This window comes from Scheffersomyces stipitis, chromosome 1, assembly GCF_000209165.1.
Source record: "Scheffersomyces stipitis CBS 6054 chromosome 1, whole genome shotgun sequence".
In the NCBI taxonomy this organism is placed as follows: Eukaryota; Fungi; Ascomycota; class Pichiomycetes; order Serinales; family Debaryomycetaceae; genus Scheffersomyces; species Scheffersomyces stipitis.
Window position 1 is genome coordinate 1,099,170 of NC_009068.1, and position 20,838 is coordinate 1,120,007.

A 20,838-nucleotide genomic window follows, 5' to 3' on the forward strand; every position below is an offset into this window, starting at 1 on the left:
GAATTTATTCATTGTTAAACAGAGTATGGCGCAATGTTACAAATTCCATACTAAAACAGGGGTATATCAAGGGTATATAAGCTCCTGTTGCTTCCGACTGTTTCCAATATATAATTTATATATTAACTCTTCTTTTATACTGAAAATTTGAATAAATTTTATCCAAGGGAATTGCAGCCGTACATATAGAAATTCTAGACCTGTATATACGTTTACTTCCCATTAGATTAGAAGTCAAAAGTCAAGTCGAATCCAATCAATAAATCTCAAATGTCCAATTTTTCCACAAATGCTCTGTCGACTGGTAGATCGGAACTGCCAGAAGAACAGACATTCAGTCCCATCACTGCAAGTCTTCTCGCAGAAGCGATTAGGGAACAAGCAAATCAATTGCTTGAGAAACAATCAGACGAATTTGAGGCTAAATTTCTACTGCTTCAAAACCAAATTCATGATATCCTAACGCTTATTTCTGCCGAGAAAAGTGGTAACAGAAAAGGAGTTTCGAGAAATACTGACGATTCTTCGACCATTACGAGTACTAATAGTGATATTAATCTTATTCAATCTAGTATTGAGTCTAGTTCGGTGCTCGCTGATGATGACTTAAGTGTAAACATCAGTGATCCACCTAAAATTGAACACTCTCCATCGTTTAAATCAAGTAAACATTCTGCTGAAAAAACATTCAATTTATTTGAAAGAACTAACGATACGATTCGAAAGTCTCAGAAACGCTTTCATGAATCTTGGAGAAAATTACCCAAGCTCAATGATAGCAGCGTTGAACTCTGGTCCAGGGCTCTTCAGGAACTAAACAGTGACCCAGACTATAAAGCTTTGTCTAAGGCAAACTTCAAAGTAGACTGGAACAGTTTCGAATCCAGAACTGGACTCCATGGTAATGAACTTAAATACTACTACGATTGCTGGAAGGATGATCTCATTGCACCTTATTGCAATAATACTTTGAGTATTCTTGCTGCTACCCGAGATCATACTGTCACCCTTGAAGATCTAATTGAGTACACATCGGAGCATGCAGATGATGCTAAAACGATGTCTATACTTGAGGAAGTGCAACGACGCTACCGAATCGATATACTGTGTAAAGACTATGTCTCAGAATTGAGAGGCAAAAACACGCATGATTATGACCGTATAATTCAATTTATTGACGGTATTCCTTCCGACCTATATGGCACCATTAGTCACTACTGTAACCAAAGACACGATGGCAATTGTATAATAGCTGCCGCTACGGCCAATTTCTATTATAAAGAATTTATGACCAAGGAGAATTTTCATTACCCTACCCCCAACACTTTCCAAAAGAAAATGATCAGTACACCTGGTTTCTCTGGTAAAGTTTTATCTGATTCCTCTAAATCAAGAACGAATTCCAAACACAGAAAAGACAGGAGTAACTATAATAATTATTCTCAAAATAAACTGCTGTTGGAGAATAACCAGAAATCGCACAGAAGACAAACGGACAATGTTAATCACAACTAAAGCTCCGGTGGTCTCAATAACCATCTCCGAGTCTTTGTTGATGACGCACCAATACATAAATCGAAGTTACGTGCTAGGATCTGCTATGACTCTGGCGCTACTCGGACCGTTGTTAATCTGTTAACATATTTATCTGATATCAGATACAATCTTACTGATCGTGAGAAAGTTTATAATACTGCAAATGGAGATCAGGCATATGCTCTTGCGAAAGGATTTTTCACTCTCGAGGCAAGTCCCTTTCACATTAAGCTAGACGCTGTGTATATACCCAACATACCGGTTATACTTGTTTCCGTCAGCCAACTCGCATTGCAAAAGTATTTCCTCCATTTTGAGGACGACGGTTTCTACCTTGTTCACAACAAAGTAAGACACTATTTAGGTTCACTAAATGATGGACTTTATATTGCCAATGATAAGGATGTACTGTTCTCGAAGAACACAGTCCGTTTCTTCAACGAGAAGCATATCGATGTTGGCAATATCCCCCAACTTGAACTCAATATTAATGGACCACATGATTGGGTATATCATCACCTAATGTACAATCATATGGCCCTTACCAACCTATTGAACCTAGAAGTGCAAGGTCACATCACGGTTGACGACACCGAGTCAAGTAAGAATCTTGTGAAGAATTGTATAACCTGCAACAGTATTACTGTCAGACAATCATCACACAATCATCACACTCAACGCGCCGCTGTGCGCAGACTTGAACGTGTGAGTTGCGATACTATCGGACCTTTCCAATTTAGGAGATACAATAAGTCTACTGCAAAAATATTTATCACTTCCGTTATTGATCATTACACCGGTTACACCAAACTATTATATACTGATCACAAGTCTCTTGCAGACACAGTATTAAATACTCTTAATTTATGGAATCATAAATTTCCTGGTGAATCGATTTCATATTTCCGGTCGGATAATGCAATAGAACTTCCTTCTGACGAACAACTACTTAAACTTGGAATCGAACGCGATCAAATTCCACCGTATTCTCCAGAGCTAAATGGATTGGCAGAATCACATAATCGCATTATTCTTGCCAATATACGGAAAGTTGTACTAAGTTTCCCCGATCGCCACGATGAAGTATTGACTCTCTTCAAAGAAATCGTGGAATACTCGGCATTCGTCAAGAACAATACTCCCCGAAAGCTGCTCCAATATCGCACACCTGCCGCCGTCTTTTTTAACTATAAAGACGCATATCACCGTCCTATTGTCCCATTCGGTATGGACGTTGTGATAAAAGCATCTTCGAAAGAAGAATACGAGAAGTATGGCCGTCCCTTACTTAAGACTGAACCACACGCTTTCTTCGGTTCTATCGTCGGCTTCGCCACAGATAACTATAGCTACCGAATACTCGTCCAAGCAGAACATTTCCCAATTATAACGAATTGTAATGCAAAACTCCTCAATTCACGCCAATTTATCGAGAATTATTTTCAATCACTTGATTTGTTACAGAGAGACAGCGCTCAATATAATGCCACAGTACTCGATGCACTTGAAGACAAACTTGCTGATCATATCGATATCGCTGATAAAGAGGTTATCTTTGATGCTACTTTACTTAAAAACGGGGACACATCTGTCCAGACAGCCAACATTGGAGACACCAATTTATCGACGCCATCTCCTCAAAATCCTGAGGCTTTGAGCAATACACCTTCTTCGCAGATGACGATCGAAAGTCTTTCTACAAGACATCCCGAAGTAGCCACTCAACACAAACGGCGTATAGAAGAACTCACTTCTGACACGTTACCATTTCCTACCGATCAAGAAGGTAATTCGGTAGACGGAAAGCACATTAAGCGCTCACCACGATTAGGGGGAGTAAAAACAACTCCACTTTCAGCCACTAGAACGATCAGGGACCATAAGACTAAAAGTAAAATTGTTGATAACAATCGTGATTACGCTGCTGACCCCATTAAAACTGCTATAGAAGAAACCAGAACGAAAATGAGTGAAGATCATAACTTAAACTCAACTACGACAAATTCTGAAGAGTTAACTTCACAGTTAGCCTCCCAGGAGGATAGAATCTCAGGGGAGTTATCAGGGGAAACAAATGTGGACTTATCAACCACACCAGCACAAAATACAAGATCACATACCAAGTCAAGACTAGACAAACAAATTGAGCTGTCTAAAAATTGGTCTAACCTAGATACGCGAAAGACTCAATCATGGAATAAAGTCCCACCTGAAATACACGGAAAGGGCAAAATTAGTAAGAGGAAAGGTACCAAAGCATCATTATTGGACAAGGATGCACAAAGCTCACAAATAGCAAAAACGATCACCTCCGAAATAATAAAAAGAAAGAAGAAGACACCAGATTTCGATTCCAGTCCACAACAGATAAATGCATTGCTTAGCTTAATTAACAATGCAGATCCGCGGAATTGCCCATTAGGGGAGTCATACTTGAATGATATGATAAAGGGCGAACAAAATATCGAAACTGAAGTTACCGATAGTAAAGGTAATAATAATCTATTTGCTGTCATAGATAGAATTGATTATAAAGATCCTGAATGGAAAAAGTCCATGGATCGAGAAATCACAAAGTTCAAAGAATTGAACGCTTACGAGATTGTTAAGATTCCAAAAGGAGTCAAACCAATAACTACTAGATGGGTGCACACCATCAAAGAAACTTTCAAAGGAAACGACCACAAAAGTCGATGCGTGGTTCGTGGATTTCTACAAGTTACTGGAAGAGATTTTGACCCGACGAGAATATCATCCCCAGTCGTCGATCTTACAACAATCCGAATACTAATATCCATTGCCGTCACCAAAAATTACGCTATTCACCAACTAGACATTGAGTCGGCATACCTTAATGCACTGTTACCTGAGGAACATCCATTGTATGTATATCCTCCAAAAGGTTATGAATTACAGGAAGACTATTGTTGGAAATTAAAGAAAGCAGTATATGGTGCTAAACAAAGCGGTTACGAATGGTATATATGTCTCAAAGACACAATCGAGAAATTAGAATTTACAAGCTCAAGCGTTGTTGAAGGTTTATTTTATAAGAGAACTAAGCACGATATTATCATTGTTGCTATATACGTCGATGATCTAATAATGGTATCATCCTCGGACAAGTTACTCAAAAGTTTCAGAAATGGATTAGAGACCCATTTTAACCTCAAATACCTAAGTAAATTAGGTGAATACTTAGGGATCAAGTTTGAGAAGACCGAAACTGGATATACAATTTCACAACAGCAGTTTATTACTAACCTTCTCAAAGACTTTAATATAATGGGCAAATACGGAAAATTAATACCCATGATTAAAGACAAGAAACGGTACACCCCTCCGAAACTGGCAGAAGAAGACATCGACATTCCAGACTCTGAGTACCAAGACGTTGGTGCGCTACTAGGAGCAAAGGAAAGAACGCTCTATCAAAAAGGAGTTGGGCTGCTACTATGGGCATGCAGAAATACCAGACCCGATATTTCATACGCCACAAACAAACTAGGAGCAAAAGCAAACAAACCAAGCGTCAATGATCTACAGAAGTTGATATACTGTTTGCGCTACCTAAAAGACAACATGGATTTAAACTTAGTCTATGATCGTCCCGAACCAGAGGACGAATTTACAATTGTTGTTTACTCTGATGCTTCATTCGCTCCATCCGAAATCGACAAGAGACTGATTACAGGGAATGCAATATTCTTAAATGGTCATCTCGTTAGTTGGGCAACAAAACGACAGAAGATTATCACAAAATCGTCAGCCAGTTGTGAACTAATTGCATTAGGAGTTGCAATCGATGAAACGGTTAATATGAAAAGAATGATGAAGGAACTAGGTTTTCCAATCAAGAAAGTAACAATATGGGAAGACAATCAAGCTGTCATTGCCAAGTGTTATAATCAGAACACTACGCATAAGAGCAGATATATTGATGTTACCCTAAAATCAATCAGGGAGATCCTTCCGACGATGGAAGATGTAAAGGGAAATAAAATTCTACGCTACATTAAATCCGTTAAAAATATTGCTGACTTCTTCACCAAACCATTAGGCCATACGAGCTTCGAACCTTTCAGGAACTACATACTTGGAAGAGGAGATGAGAGGTTAAAGCCCATTAGAGAATTAGAAACCTCTAAGACTTAACTCAGTTCGTAGAGGTTTAGGGGAGTGATGGAAAGTATGCAGGATCGTCCTTTCCTTGGAAAGAAAGGAATTTATTCATTGTTAAACAGAGTATGGCGCAATGTTACAAATTCCATACTAAAACAGGGGTATATCAAGGGTATATAAGCTCCTGTTGCTTCCGACTGTTTCCAATATATAATTTATATATTAACTCTTCTTTTATACTGAAAATTTGAATAAATTTTATCCAAGGGAATTGCAGCCGTACATATAGAAATTCTAGACCTGTATATACGTTTACTTCCCATTAAATCCCAGAACAAAAGTAACAATATCTTGAATTATTTAGTTCTATGTCAATTCTCCACACCATCTGTGCTATAAACTTCGTTTGGAGCGTTGAGTTTCTGATATTTCACACAATTACCACAAAATATCGACTCGTTCCATCGTAATTTTTTCGCATTTTGGAAGTGAATTCGTCTTCAGTTTGAGTTGTAATTTTCACTCCAGCTCAAATACAATTCCCTTCGTGTTTCTATATTTATTTGACTCTGTCAAGTCTCCACCAATTTTCAAGAAATAGAAAACCTTTTTTGACAGATTTCATCTCCTGAACGACTCTGATCTCACAATGAACAACGGCACGGCGGTCTCGCCCCAGCGGCCACCGCAGCACCAGCTCAGTCCTGCCCAACTCCAGAGACAACTGCAACAGGCCCTCATCCAGCAACAGCAGCAAAAGCAGCAGCAACAAACCAGACCCAGACCCAACATCCAGAACTACCATTTTGCCACTCTGTCAGCAGATATTCTCCGGAAGTATGCAAAATATCCTGCTTCTATTACACTTCACATATACGAAACCCACTACCGCTTCAACAACTCGCTGGATTCCAACATAATACCCAAGAACTCGCCAATGATCAAGGACTTTTTGCACCATGTGATGAAGGAGCAGATTCCCGTAGAAATGAGCGAGTTGCTCAAAGACTTCTCCATCAAGTCTTACGATGGCTGCCTAATTCTTCAGGTGTTTGATCATCGAAACATGGTATCGACTACAGCAGGGGTGACAAAAGCTGGTTCAAGTGGAGAATCCAAAGATGTGAAAAAAGAGATCATAGCTAATGGTTCAGCAGATAATGCTGTTGCTAATAGTTCGAGTGGTTCTACTTCAGCTTCAGCTGCGGGCACGAACTCCACAGCAACAGCATCGGCTTCAACAACAGCAGTTTCATCGGGATCTTCTCCTGCTACTGCATCTGGCAGTGGATCTTCCGCTGGAACTGCTGCTTCAACCATACCTAAGCCTAAAACGTATAGAACTTTACTTCGTCCTACGCAGCTTTCTCTATACTACGATTTATTGTATCATACCGATTCAGCGTTGACCAAATTCACCGACTCCTTATCTCTTCAGATGGAGTCGGAGATTCTAACTTTGACTAACCGGAAGTTGGATCTCGCTGTACCTTTAAATCCTTATCTATGTGACGAGTATCTTCGTCCCGAGCCTGAATACCCCAAGAAAGTATGGGATGAAGCAATTCAAGACTACAAGCTTATTCATCTGCATCGTGAAGCCGCGGATCATAAATCTAGGAAGATCCATCTGGACGAGATGGTGCTTCACAAGACTTCTGAATATGAAGAAATTATGTTACTTTTGTCTAACAAGTACAAGAGACCAGATGAGTCTCAAGATAAGAAGTTGATAATTGTAGGTCCTTCGGCTCTGGCAGCAGCAGCCGCTACTACCACTACTCCAGCTAATCCACCTAAATCAACAAGTAAGGAAGGTACTTCTGGACCGGATTCGAAGGTTAAAAAAGGTGAGGATTCTGCTCCATCTATTCCAGCAGTTCCGGCAGTTACTCCAGCGCAATCTACTACGAGAAGTACTGGTCAATTCATGAGATTGAGACTAATCGAAGAAATAAGAAAGAAGAGGGAAGCAGAAAGAGCTCTGCAAGAAGCCAAACTACAGGCCCAGACTCAGGCTGTTCAGAGTGATGGAAATCTAGCACTCAGTTCCGTCAACCAGACACCACAGGATAAGCGAAAATTGGCAGAAATGGAAATACAACGTCAACAGCAACTTCAGCAGCTGAGCCAACAACAATTGCAACAGTCTCCACCTTCACAACAGGGCCAGCCTCAACAGAAGAAATTGAAGAAAGAACCTGTAAAGTCTCAAATGCCTCAGCAAGTACAACAGTTTGGTAACAATAATGGTAATAATAATAGTAGCAACGGAGGAGGAATTGTGACTCCACAACAGAATAACATTCCCGTTGCTCCACAACCAATAAGGAATGGAACAGCCTTAGCTGCTCAACAACAGCAATTACAGCAGCAAGCACAGCAGCAAGCACAACAACAAGCACAACAGCAAGCACAGCAACAGCAACAACAGCAGCAACAGCAACAACAACAGCAACAACAGCGTATGGTTCAGAATACTTCAGCTCCAGGAAGTCTGCAATCTTCTCAACAAAGCTCTAGCCAAACTAGTGGAAGTGCTTCTTCTGGAAGTGGACTGCAGCCCACTCTTTTGCAACAGCAACAGCAGCAGATTTTCCAGAACTCTTTAACTCCTGAAGAGCAACAGGTGTTTAGACAATTGCAACAGAGAATGAACACTTTTGCCGTAATGGGAAATACTGGGGTAGCACCAAATAGACAACAATTGACACCACAACAACAACAACAAGCCCAACAACAAGCCAAGGCAATACAGCAGCAGTTGATGCAGAAATTCCCTCTCTACTTCCAGCGTTTGCGTCAATTCCACCTTATCCAACAACAGAGACAACAGAAACAAAAACAGATCCAAGAGAAACAAATGCAAGCAGCTGCTGCAGCAGCTGCTCAGTCAAATAATAATGCTCGTTTTAACCAGCAGCAACATCCTAACATTTCTGGAAAGATTGTCCCAGGCTCTTCTCAGCTGCAAGCAGACAAGAAGAAGAGGAACTATAAGAAAAAGAATTGAGACTCAAAATAGACTTAAAAAGTCGAAGAAATTAAAGAAAGATTTCAATTAGGGAAGAATTGAATACTTGCAAGAGTGGTGAAATCTTGAAATTCGAGTTCTTACGATTTTTGTAGAATTAATTGTGTAATCAATAGATAACATTTAACAACATAACAATAGAAGTAGAGAATATCACATAGAAGCAGCAATACGCCATAAACAACAACATAAGAACAATCAACCAAGAAAAGGTAAGGACAAAAGATATTGAAATAAAGACATAGAATAAGTAAAGACCCAGACATAACCAACCAAGACAATCCCAGACACGGCCACCGGAAACCAACAACAGACTATTACAGCATATAAGAGCAATAGCTGAAGTGGGTATCATAATAATATTAGAGGTATCAGAATAACAAAATTGTAGTAACAAATTTCAGAACTTACTCTGGTTCAGCAATGGTACTTCCATATATACCAAGAGCAGTCATAGTGGCCAACACATACAAAGAAGCTTTTGCAACTTCTTTGACAATCGTCTTAAAAGTGCTGGATGGTTTAGCTTTCTTTGCTGGTTTCGTTTCATCAGCGACATCATCCTCTTCATCTTCAAATTCTGGAGTAGACATTTCTTCAAAAGTTCTCTTCCTTGAAATTCCGCATGCAAAATCTCCACATGGGTAACGATTTTGAAATGATGGAGGAACGCAACCGATACAGCCACGGGTCTTTGATTTCTTAGCTGGAATATCATTTGCTGATTCACCTTCTACATCTGACGAACAGTATTCTGTAGTGTTGTCTTCAAAGAAACCTCCATCAACTTCGGAGTCGTCATCGTCTTCGTCAATGTAAATTTGTTTGCCCAAGAAAACATCACCATCAGAGTTGTAATTGTCAGAGAACAAATCACTGCAATCGCATACATAGACCATTTCGTCATCTTCGGCATCTTCATTATCTTCATCCTGATCTTCACCGTTATCTTCTTCTTCTTCTTCTTCTTCTTCTCCCTCTTCCTCGTCTTCTTGAACTTCTTCTTCATCTTCTGATATTTCAGAAGAACTGAGCCTGTCTTCACTGATTTCGATAATAAGCAGATCTTCCTCTTCAGCATCTTCATCAGAGTCAACGTCTTCCTCTTCTTCGTCTTCTTCATCAGAGTCAAACTTCCTTCTGCTGTTGATTTCTCCAAGGAGACTGTCGTATGCGTTGATTTCTTCTTCGTCGGAGAGATCAAACTCTTGAGTCTTGCTGAAAGAATCTTCAGGAGGATCGTAGCGCTGGATGACTCCCAGACTACCAGGACAACAGTGAGAGTAGTACAAGTCGTCTTCGTCATAGTCTTCATCGTCTTCATCGTCTTCCTCTAAATCTTTCAGGGCATTTGCATCTTCTGCGACATCATCATCCCTTCTTTCTACAGCACCAGGAGTAGCAGAAGCAGAGATAGAGATGGAAGATGATTTAGCAGAAGAAGGAATAGTGGTTTCAGTTGTAGTTGTAGTTTCAGTTTTCGTAACTTCTTCCTTTTCATCTTCGTTTTCCTCCTTCTCCGCCTTCTCTTCTTTGTCTGGAATAAACCTAATGACTGTGCCACTGATCCTGACTTCAAAATTAAGAGCTACAGTGGGAGAAGAGAACTCTGTCAATGGGATCAATTTCTTAGTCTTGTATTTCTTTAACACCAGCGAAATCGTAGCTGATGGCTTCGAGATCACGAATCCGACTTTGTCGCCGTTTGAAAGTCTGAAGAAAGCATCCTTTACAATGAAGTTGTTGTTAAGTACTGAACCAAAAGTCGAACCCAAATCCTTGATGTAGAAAGAGCCATCGATGTTCTTGATGGCAGCATGGGTCTTTGACAAATGGCTGTTTTTGAAGAAGAGATTGTTTAACTGTGGAGTGCGGTCTTCGTTTCTTTCGGAGGCTCTTCTGACAAGGACCTCTGACCCGGGGGCAAGAGGAATGACTCTATCGTTAGAGAGCAACATGTTGATTAACAGCAGCAATGGTAACGCCAGTATAGAATACGAGCGGATAAGATACTACACAGAAACTATAGGATGCTATCAGTGATAACAATTCAGGATAGTATCAGGATATTAGTAATACAAGTGACTCTAGTTAGAATAGCAGTTGAAGTACCGGAACAAGTATCAGTATCAATACTAGTGCTATATGTAGTTGGAGAATAGCAATAGCACTAACAGTAGTGAATAAAGCAACCGTAACGCGTCTTCACAACAAGTAGAGTTGTGGGATCTGTAGTAAAAAGACGGGGGCAAGTCACAGTCAGGTGATAAGATAAGATAAAATCTGTTGCAGTACACTTGATAGGATGAAAAGTGATTCAGTAGTTGTTTGAAATAGAATACGATAATCGCCACAGATAGGAGCTTGAACTATCGCCAGTATGATGAACACGAAAGAAACAAAGAGTACTCTAAAGCAAAACGAACAGAGTTGTCAGTAAGGAGATCCACAATCGTTTGGTCGTGGATGGCAATTCTGGGGCTCTTATCTATTGCGGATGTGGGGCGAGGGAGCACATAGTTAAGATTTCTAGTACTTAGTAGAGCAGAGACAGCTAACGGCATTGACTAGCATATAGAAAGTAGATATATAGAATTGCTAACTGTACGATATCCCCTGGTTTGATACCTTTGTCTGGTCTATTCTTCATTCTTTTTTTTATCTTCCCAACGATTCCGTCTCGCTAAAAGTAGACATTCTCTTATCGCAGAAACTCAGAGCGATAATGAACAGACAGTAAATACAAGACAAAATGGCTACCGAATGCAGAAGTAGACAACTGAGAGATCTACTACTATCTGCTACGATCCATTACCCAACTGGTCACAACTACCTTTACCATAACAGGAGCTTATGACTGTGATACATGGTAGCGCCGCGAGTTGTAGGTGTATTAGAACATTGCAATTGTCGGACGTTTTATCCTTGGATTCACTCAAACAAACTCAGAGAGTATCAATGCTCGTATTCCACCATTATCTTACCATCATCTTGTCAATGTCCGGTCAATGGGGTCCGGTCGTTTAAATGTCTTGGTCACGTGAGTTTCTTTAATCCAGGCACCAACTCGGAACTACCTAAAACCAGCTATGAAAATTGTCGAATTTGCTCCATAATTCTGTTGTTCAATCATAGTTATACGTATATCTAATGATAGTCTACTGTAACCTCCATTTATCTACTTCCTCCGAACTGTCTCTACCTTCCATCGGAGCTCTGGTATTATATTGTCACGTGACCTGCCCACCAATTAGAACGTCAGGCAGACAATATGTACGAGATATTCTCCAATTTTTCATTATCTAATCAGCGTAGAATCTACAAAAGGAGACCAAATTTGGCAGCATCGTTAGCATACATAGCATATTGTGACACATACACTAGCTTAACATCCAGACTTGTTATTCGAACCGGTTTTGATTTTCATTCCTCGGAATTGATATCCTCACTAGTGAATCAATAATCAGCCATGGCTTCACAGCAGATGGTATATTATGGTCCCAGACCGCTACAGCAGCTCAACGATAAAATGCGGCACGGATTTGATGAGGACTATAGCCTGGAGAACTTTCTCAATTTGTTGGCCAATACCTTCTATATCTACTTTGATGATAAGAGACAAAACACAAACGGGAATCCCATCACAGCTGAGATGAAGCAGCTGGGCAAGTACTACAAGAATTACCAGCCGATAACCGATTGGAAAGTGATGAAGGAACGTCAAAAAACTATTAGTGCCGTTTTGGTGCTCTGTTTGAATCTAGGCGTAGATCCCCCAGATATCATGAAGACATATCCGTGTGCTAAGCTAGAGTCGTGGTGCGACCCTTCTTCGTTTCCTGATACCAAAAAAGCCATAGAAAACATAGGCAAGAACCTCCAGTCACAGTATGAAACACTTTCGTTGAGAACGCGGTATAAACAGTCGCTTGATCCGTGCGTGGAAGACGTCAAACGGTTCTGTAATACCCTCCGTAGAAATGCCAAAGACGAGCGTATCCTTTTCCACTACAATGGTCACGGTGTTCCTCAGCCAACAGCAAGTGGTGAGATCTGGGTGTTCAACCGAGGCTATACACAGTATATTCCCATCTCACTTTACGATTTGCAGACATGGCTAGGAGCACCTGTCATTTTTGTTTATGATTGCAACAGTGCTGGCAACATCGTACACAACTTCAAGAAGTTTGTTCAGAAGAGAATAGACGATGGTAATGAAGGAAATCACGATACCAGTGCCCCATCTCCAACTTCGGCTTACTTGGACTGTATCCAGATGGCTGCCTGCAAGAGTAACGAGCTTCTTCCCATGAGTCCGGATCTCCCAGCAGACTTGTTCACCTGTTGTCTCACCTGTCCTATAGACATCAGCATTAAGTGGTTCATCATGCAGAGCCCACTCAAGAAGAACTACTACTCGTTATTGCCCAAGAACTCTGTAGGAAACGTAATTATCCCTGGTAAACTCACGGATCGAAGAACACCCCTAGGTGAGTTAAACTGGATCTTCACCGCTATCACAGATACAATAGCCTGGACTTCGCTTTCAAGACCCATCTTCAAACGTCTTTTCAGACAGGATTTGATGGTGGCAGCACTCTTTAGAAACTTCTTGCTTGCAAAACGTATCATGCCTCACTTGAACTGTAACCCTATTAGTGATCCACCGTTGCCTGACTTGGTGCGGTTTCATCCAATGTGGGACTCATGGGACTTGGCTATAGACCAGGTGTTGGCACAATTGATCAAGAACCACAATCTTGATCCTACTACAACTATTCCCGTGCCTTCAGCTGCTAACTCTCACTTTGCATCACAACCTACTGCCAATGGCAGTGTGGTAGCCAATGGAAACGGAAATGGAAACGCTCCTCCATCTTCGTCTATATCTGGAACTGTAGCCATCCCATCTCCAGCAGGTGCTGTTACAGCAGGCCAAAACTTGACCAACTACCAGCATTCTACATTTTTCGAGCAACAGCTCACAGCCTTTGAAATCTGGCTCAAATACGCAGGTCCCTCTACAAAAGAACCCCCTGAACAGTTGCCAATAGTTCTACAGGTTCTTTTGTCTCAGGTTCATAGACTTCGTGCTCTTATCCTACTTTCTAAGTTCTTGGACTTGGGTCCTTGGGCTGTGTATTTGTCACTTTCTATTGGTATCTTTCCATATGTATTGAAATTGTTGCAGAGCCCAGCTCAGGAACTAAAGCCAGTCTTGATTTTCATTTGGGCCAGAATCATGGCTATAGACTACAAAAGCACACAACAAGAGTTGTGCAAGGATAAGGGGTATAACTACTTCTATCTCATCTTGAATTCCAACCCTATGAATCCTATTGGAGCTCCTGGAGCTCCTGGAAGCTTTAGCGGTGCTGCAGGAAACACCAGTAGTATTCTCATTAATGACGATCACAAGGCTATGAGTGCCTTCATTTTGACGTTGTTTATCAAGGACTTCAAGAACGGGCAGAGGTTGTGTTTTTCTATCGAAATCATCAACAACTGCTTAAAATTCATTCAGACAAGTGAAAATCCGCTCTTGCGACAGTGGTGTAGTTTGCTATTGTCGCAACTCTGGAATAAGTACCATGATGGGAAATGGATCATATACAAAGATGGCTACTTGAACAAGCTTCTTTCGTTGATCAATGATCCTATTCCGGAAGTAAGAACTTCTATCATTGTAGCCATCACTAATTTCCTCAGTGTGTATTCGACGGATCAACCACCTGTTCCACAGCAGAATTCTTCATTTGACTTGAAGAAGGATGAAGTAAGACAACAGGATCTCAAGTTAGCCAATACAATCTTAAGTTTGCTTGGGGATGGCTCGTCGATGGTGAGAAAGGAAATTGTATTTTTCATCAACCGATTCGTCACCATATACTTCAAGTTCTTCTTGGTGGTTGCTTTCAATCAGTTAGAAGAAGAAATCGTCTTGATTGATAACTCCAACTACTTGAACGACTTCAGAAAGAGATCGCCCGCTTATGGTTCTATTTTCAGTACGATCTGGAAATCCCTCTTGATTCTTTCTGAAGATCCACATCTTGAAGTTAAGCAATTGGCAGAAACTTTGATAGATTCTGTCATGGTCAAGTTGAACGAAAGTGAGTTGGGACCATTAGTCAAAGAAATGCAAGACTATTTATTAAATAAGTCTACTATTAATATCAGCGACAGCTTCAAGCCATCGAAACCTATCGTTAATCGTCAATTGGGCCATAATAGACAGGTTTCCAGCGCATCCATGGTCAACAGAAAATCAAACATGTTGACCATAAACGGCTCTTCTATCACTACCAGATCAGTATCTGCTAATAACACGAACCGCAACCTGATGTATGATGACAGTGGCTCAGACACAGAATCATTATCTTCCAGACTCAGGAATTTCTCTTTGAACAATCTTTTCAAGTCATTCCAGATGAATGAGGAAACAGACATCAAGAATTTCTCAAGAATACTCAACTCGGGACCAGTACAAACCAACTATGGCAACGAGTACCGTCCCAAAACTCCATTGTATAGAGCAAGAGACTTATCTCAGGTTCCAGAGTTGCCTGCCGAGTCTGGATTCTTTGAGTACAGTTGTGAATACTTCCAAGAGCCACAGATGTCTAAGAATGAAATTGACGAGCCCGGTTCAAAAGAATACGTAAAACGGTTATGGAGACGTAACAGAAACGAGTCCATCATCCAAGAAACTCAACCGCAAAAAGAATTGGCTGTTAGGGGTGATTGGAACAGAAACGTTAAGACTTTGAATAACAAATCGCAGCCTAAGTTCATCAAATTCACTCAGTTCGAAAAGATTTTAGTTGCTAGTGACGAAAAGGATAATGTGTCTGTTTGGGATTGGGAAGAGAATAAGATCGTCAAGAAGTTTTCCAACGGCAATCCTTTTGGTACTAAGATTACAGATATGAAATTTTTGAATGAAGACGATCTTCCATTGTTGCTCACTGGTTCTTCTGATGGTGTTATTAAAATCTACAAGAACTTCCACAACTATGAAGATGAAAGCGAAAACGAAGTCAACGATACAAGAATTGAGTTGGTAGCTTCATGGAGAGCCTTGACGGATCTTTTGTTGACTTCCAAGAGTTCAGGGTTGATTTCAGAATGGCAGCAATCCCGAGGTTCGTTGCTTGTAAGTGGTGATGTCAAGATTATACGAGTCTGGGATGCTCCCAGAGAGTTGTGTTTGGTGGATATTCCGGCAAGATCGTCTTCTTCCATAACTTCTTTGACTTCGGACCAAGTTGCAGGAAATATATTTATAGCTGGTTTTGACGATGGTAGTTTGAGAGTGTATGACAGAAGATTAGACTCGCGTGAATCCATGGTCAAGACTTGGAGAGGTACGAGAAGTGCCAATGTCAACGGTAGCAACTCTCCTATCCGAACCATCGGCTCGGGATCCATCAGAAATGTGCACATGCAAAGAGGTGGATTCAGAGAGCTCGTCAGTGGCTCAGGCGACGGATATGTCAATCTCTGGGATATCCGTTTGGATGAGCCGGTGTTGACATTCAACGCAGCAGAGAAATCAATGCGTTGCATAGATACGCACGAACACGCCCCCATCATTACTACTGGCTCTAAAGCTGTCAATCTTTGGACTACTTCAGGAGATCTTATCTCAACATTGAGAAATCCTCAGGAAACATACTTGACCAATCGTACTTCAAGCTACTTGTCAACAACGACATTCCATCCGCACAGAATGACAATGGCTACTAACTACAACCAAGACGGACATATCAACGTATACACCTGTAGTGATACTGTTGTGGAGTATTGATAGACAGCTCAGAAAAGACGAATAAATGCATCTTAATAAAATCCGAATGCGGCAAGTAGTTGACAATGTAAACTTAATTAAGTCTGGTAAGTGAAACTAAAAGTATGAATACTGTAGATCTATCTAAATAGATTGAATGAATTCTTATAAATAAAATTTTGCACCCATTCCGTATCGGAATATACACGTGATACGCACATATAGTAAATTTGCGCCTAGAAGGAATTCGAGAACGGTTGAAACTGATTGCTATTTATGGCTATTTATGCCCGTGATTTTGTTTTTTTTTGGATTTCTTGTAGTGATGAAGATCTTCTCTATTTGTCAATTATTTTCATTACTGTCGCTTGTCTTATCTTTCCGTCTTCTTTCGTGACAGTTCGTCTCGCTAATGTTAGCCCTGTGAAACCCGCGCTCGGATATGGAGGTATGTACCCGAAATCTGGCCCTGCAGACAGTCCCATCTAACATATAGCGATTTTTTTTGGCTCAGGCTGAATCTTTTTTATGGGTTCATCTTTTTTCTCGAGAAATCGTCAGGGAGTTTACTTTATAGATACATAAACGATGTCTATGTCTTCTGAGATGGCGGCAGCCATAGAGGAGAATGACCTCAGTTTCGGTGTGGGAGATCTGGCTACATCATCGCTAGCATACGTCATCAGGGGCCAGAACAGAGCCCAAACTCCCCGTACTACTCTGGAAGAAAACATCTCCATATCACAGCGAATGATCTCTGCTTGTCTGGGATCACTTATCACATCGCTTGTAGTTACTCCTTTTGATGTTATCAGGATCAGAATCCAGCAACAGGAGATTTTACCCAAAGATCCTTGCTGTCAGACCCATTTTCCCGAGAGCTTTCCTACTAAGAACACATTAGCAGGAGTCAAAAATTCCTCAAACAGTTCATTACCTTCGTCAATGTCTTCATCTGCATTATCAGAAACAGAGCCTTTCTGGTTGACTAAGCATTACTGCAAATCGGCAGAAAACTGTAGCAGAATCAATTCCACTTTTCAGGGATTTGTGGCGGTGAGCAGAAACGAAGGTATAGCCACACTTTGGAGAGGACTTTCATTAACTCTTTTCATGGCTATCCCATCCAATATCATCTACTTCACGGGCTATGAATACATACGGGACCATTCGCCCATTGGCGGGCATCCGTTGAATCCCCTTTTCTGTGGTTCTTTTGCCAGAATCATGGCTGCGACGTTTGTGGCCCCAGCAGAGTTGATAAAGACGAGACTTCAGTCGATTCCCACTGACCGTGAGGCTTCCCCCAAGATCTTGTCCAATCTCTTGCGAGACCTGTTATCTGTAGTAAGACAGAAGGGTGTTGGCACACTCTTCACAGGATTGCAGATAACCTTGTGGAGAGATGTGCCCTTCTCGGGAATATACTGGTCCAGTTACGAAATAATGAAGTATAGAATATCCAAGCTAATGCATGCCGATTTCAACGGCCCCCAAGACAACGATGAGTGGAAAGTGTTCACCACCAGTTTTCTTTCAGGTTCCATTTCTGGTTCCATTGCTGCGTTTTTTACCAATCCATTCGATGTTGGCAAAACAAGAATGCAAATCACTCAAGTAGACGCCCCTTTTTCAGGAAGAAGATCAAAAGATCCATCGATGTTCAAGTTCTTGATGAATATCTACAAAAAGGAAGGAATGCGTGCACTTTATGCTGGATTTGTGCCCAGAGTGATGAAAGTAGCTCCATCGTGTGCCATCATGATTTCTTCATATGAGGTAGGGAAGAAGTTCTTCAAAAATGGCAATAATGACAACTAAACGACAATATATCAGTAACATATTCCAGGTATCAATTATTCTACAATTAATCTAAAAGCGATTAACCTGGCAACAATAATCATGATAATAATCTAGATAAATAACTGGATAACAACAACAACTCCATGATAAATAGATAACAGCCAGTCTATACAATTATTCTACCTTACTATTCTTGGGTCCTGATGCAGTTTACAATTCTTATATATAGTGCTATTTCGGTTTGTACATAGATAATAGAGGTGTTATAGTTTTGGTTATTCATTATACCCAATGCTCGCTGGGCCCATAGGAATTGGTGTAGCCCTGAGTTCTCATGTCCATATTGGTGATTCTGGTAGGTACATTATGGGTACCAAATTGTATAGGTTCCGTAATAATGGAGTCTTGCATTTCTGAAAGATTATTCTGGTTTTGGGGTAAATTTCTTTCGTGAACATGATGGAAGTTACCATTGGTATTGGTATTGGTAAAGGAATTGACATCGTCAGCATTGACCATAGTAATTGAATACTCCAGTTTCGATTTCGAATTTCTTTCTCTGCCTCGATTGGGGTTGCTGACTACAGATGGAGAAGGATACTCTGAACCTGTCCTGGTTTCTGCAACTTGTGAACTTCTTCTATTAGTTTGTGAAGTTCCACTGGGTCTAACAGTTGAACCAGGCAAATCCGTTGATAATGACATATTCTGGAGAAACTTCCCACAGTCTCCACTGGCATCTTGAGCCTTCTTGAGATGGATTTGTAACGAACAAATGTACTCAATAAAGCTGTCTCTCAAGTCGTGCTCTATTGCACGAATAAGCTGTCTGGAAACTACTTCCAAGTTTCCGTTAATCTCTTCCAACCTTTCGCTAGCCAAAGTCGTAGTATTGGCATTCAACCCATGTTTGGTTTCATTATCTTTGAGTATTTTAAGTTGTCTGGATCTGGAGCTTAAAAGCTCTTTTTGCTTCTTTTCTCTCTCATTGACCAGTGCAAGACTGATCTTGATCTTGTCGAGTTTTTCCAAGTGGTTAGTTTCTGAAGTCAATTGTGTTGACATTAAGCTGTTGAACTCTTTGATCATGGCAATTATTTCAGTGTTGTTGAAGTTATTCGACCAGGTCACTATTTCCAGAGCAAATTCTGACTTGAGCGTGTTAAGTTTCTGATTGGCCTTGACAATATTGCCTATCTTTTTGTGGAGCAGGCTGGCCAGAGCAGCGTTGCTGTTGAAAACACCCCTACCGCCTTCTTCGTTCTCGGTTCCATTGGTAATTGACATGGGAGAATTGGCTATTTTAGGAGCCAACTTGAACCCAGTCAATACATGAAACTTGTCGAAAAATCGCTGCATTTCTCTGGGTTGAGCTTTGAGTATACTACTAGGAATTGGAATACTAAAACTGGTTTTGGCTGTCTGGTAGTTCCACACACTGGGCGATGCTTCAGAGAAAATCCGCGCTGAGTATAACTTGTTATCTTGAGGATTTTCTTCTCTAAGAATGATGTTAGTGTGAATTCTCCAATTAACTAACTGGTTGTTCTTACTCCATAATCCAGTTGGTGTATATCGTCGGCAAATAGATAAAAAAATGGGTGCAAAATTTGGAGCGGCTATCTACGCAGGCGGCGCTACCAGCATCCAATTTGATTGCAAAAAGGTAAGTCCTGTTCATTTTACTGTCTACATTTGGTGTTTATTACTGAAACTGTTTTTTATTATTTGTCGATTTACTAATATATGAATTTGTAATTGGATAATGTCAAATTATCTACTTCTTCGATACTTCTTCGTTAATGTTCAAGCCAGTAACATCGGCAATGGAGTGTTTCAAGCTGTGGATCAGACTTTCAATCGACTTCTTACTGGATTCGGATGTTTGCTCGATCTTTTGTACCAATTCCCCAGTTTTGTTGAAGACATACTCCTGTTGTTGTGCAATTTGAGGCAAATTGTTCTTCTCCAACTTCCACAAGAACCCAGTAGTGTTTGCAAAAGTTTGTGGCAAGAAGTACTTGAAGGCGGCGAGGCCAAATGCGACTGGAAACGTGGCTTTGGCTATAATTCCACGCTGACGAGCAGCAATGTTGGCCGATAACGTGGCAATTACGATGTATATAGAGTTGGGTAACAAGTCCTCGGATTTTGCATGCAATTCTCCAACAGTAGAAGTCACGTGCCTTTCTGTTTCATAGTATTTGGAGTATCCGTCATTGACATACAGTTGCACTTGAGCCAAAACGTTTTGGGAAGTTTCTCTGGCTGACTTGAAAACGGATTCTACAGCTTCAGGAGAACGTACGGAAATGCCGTCTATCAAGCGGTTCGATCCGAGAGCTTCCAATTCGGTTCCAGCAGCTGGTGTTACAGTTCCTGGTACTGGAACTACGTCGGTTTCATCCTCGTAGAAGCGTCTTTTTGGTTCGTTTTTCACAGGAGAAGATGAAATTATTATTCCTGATGATGCAAGTACGGGTATTGTGACCCTTAATGCTTGTTTGGAGAACATTGTCGATCTTTCTGGTGCTTCTATGGCGAAAAAGGTGTA

At 40.8% G+C, this 20,838-nt stretch overlaps 8 protein-coding genes across 8 annotated transcripts; 5 read left to right on the forward strand and 3 right to left on the reverse strand. All coding sequences in view use genetic code 12, as the record gives it.

Annotated features, from left to right (window-relative positions):
• Positions 1-270: 270 nt before the first annotated feature.
• Positions 271-1,515, forward strand: HMC2 (hypothetical protein occurs 10 times in genome; the record flags this gene model as incomplete). Its single annotated transcript, XM_001387401.1, has 1 exon — positions 271-1,515. One exon carries the CDS (start codon positions 271-273, stop codon positions 1,513-1,515), a length of 1,245 nt encoding a protein of 414 aa, XP_001387438.2.
• A 543-nt stretch (positions 1,516-2,058) lies between these two features.
• Positions 2,059-3,920, forward strand: POL5.5 (putative RNA-directed DNA polymerase; the record flags this gene model as incomplete). The annotated part of the gene is made up of 4 exons (XM_001387402.1): positions 2,059-2,137; positions 2,175-2,241; positions 2,598-3,772; positions 3,811-3,920. 4 exons carry the CDS (start codon positions 2,059-2,061, stop codon positions 3,918-3,920), a joined length of 1,431 nt encoding a protein of 476 aa, XP_001387439.2.
• Positions 3,921-6,307: 2,387 nt separating this feature from the next.
• SPT20 (histone acetyltransferase SAGA complex member) lies at positions 6,308-8,671 on the forward strand (the record flags this gene model as incomplete). The annotated part of the gene is made up of 1 exon (XM_001387403.1): positions 6,308-8,671. The coding sequence occupies one exon, from the start codon at positions 6,308-6,310 to the stop codon at positions 8,669-8,671; it is 2,364 nt and encodes a 787-aa protein (XP_001387440.2).
• A 428-nt stretch (positions 8,672-9,099) lies between these two features.
• Positions 9,100-10,650, reverse strand: PICST_28394 (hypothetical protein; the record flags this gene model as incomplete). The annotated part of the gene is made up of 1 exon (XM_001387821.1): positions 9,100-10,650. One exon carries the CDS (start codon positions 10,648-10,650, stop codon positions 9,100-9,102), a length of 1,551 nt encoding a protein of 516 aa, XP_001387858.2.
• Positions 10,651-12,197: 1,547 nt separating this feature from the next.
• KOG1 (Kontroller Of Growth) lies at positions 12,198-16,536 on the forward strand. The gene is made up of 2 exons (XM_001387404.1): positions 12,198-13,527; positions 13,609-16,536. The coding sequence occupies exons 1-2, from the start codon at positions 12,222-12,224 to the stop codon at positions 16,500-16,502; spliced, it is 4,200 nt and encodes a 1,399-aa protein (XP_001387441.2). The 5' UTR covers positions 12,198-12,221; the 3' UTR covers positions 16,503-16,536.
• A 510-nt stretch (positions 16,537-17,046) lies between these two features.
• On the forward strand, positions 17,047-18,302 carry MTM1 (membrane transporter, Mitochondrial Carrier Family; the record flags this gene model as incomplete). Its single annotated transcript, XM_001387405.1, has 2 exons — positions 17,047-17,390; positions 17,457-18,302. Exons 1-2 carry the CDS (start codon positions 17,070-17,072, stop codon positions 18,300-18,302), a joined length of 1,167 nt encoding a protein of 388 aa, XP_001387442.2. The 5' UTR covers positions 17,047-17,069.
• A 639-nt stretch (positions 18,303-18,941) lies between these two features.
• Positions 18,942-19,514, reverse strand: PICST_12325 (hypothetical protein; the record flags this gene model as incomplete). Its single annotated transcript, XM_001387822.1, has 1 exon — positions 18,942-19,514. A coding segment is annotated over one exon (573 nt), but the record flags the coding sequence as incomplete, so codon positions are not given.
• A 547-nt stretch (positions 19,515-20,061) lies between these two features.
• On the reverse strand, positions 20,062-20,799 carry PICST_37814 (hypothetical protein; the record flags this gene model as incomplete). Its single annotated transcript, XM_001387823.1, has 1 exon — positions 20,062-20,799. The coding sequence occupies one exon, from the start codon at positions 20,797-20,799 to the stop codon at positions 20,062-20,064; it is 738 nt and encodes a 245-aa protein (XP_001387860.2).
• Between the last annotated feature and the right edge of the window lie 39 nt (positions 20,800-20,838).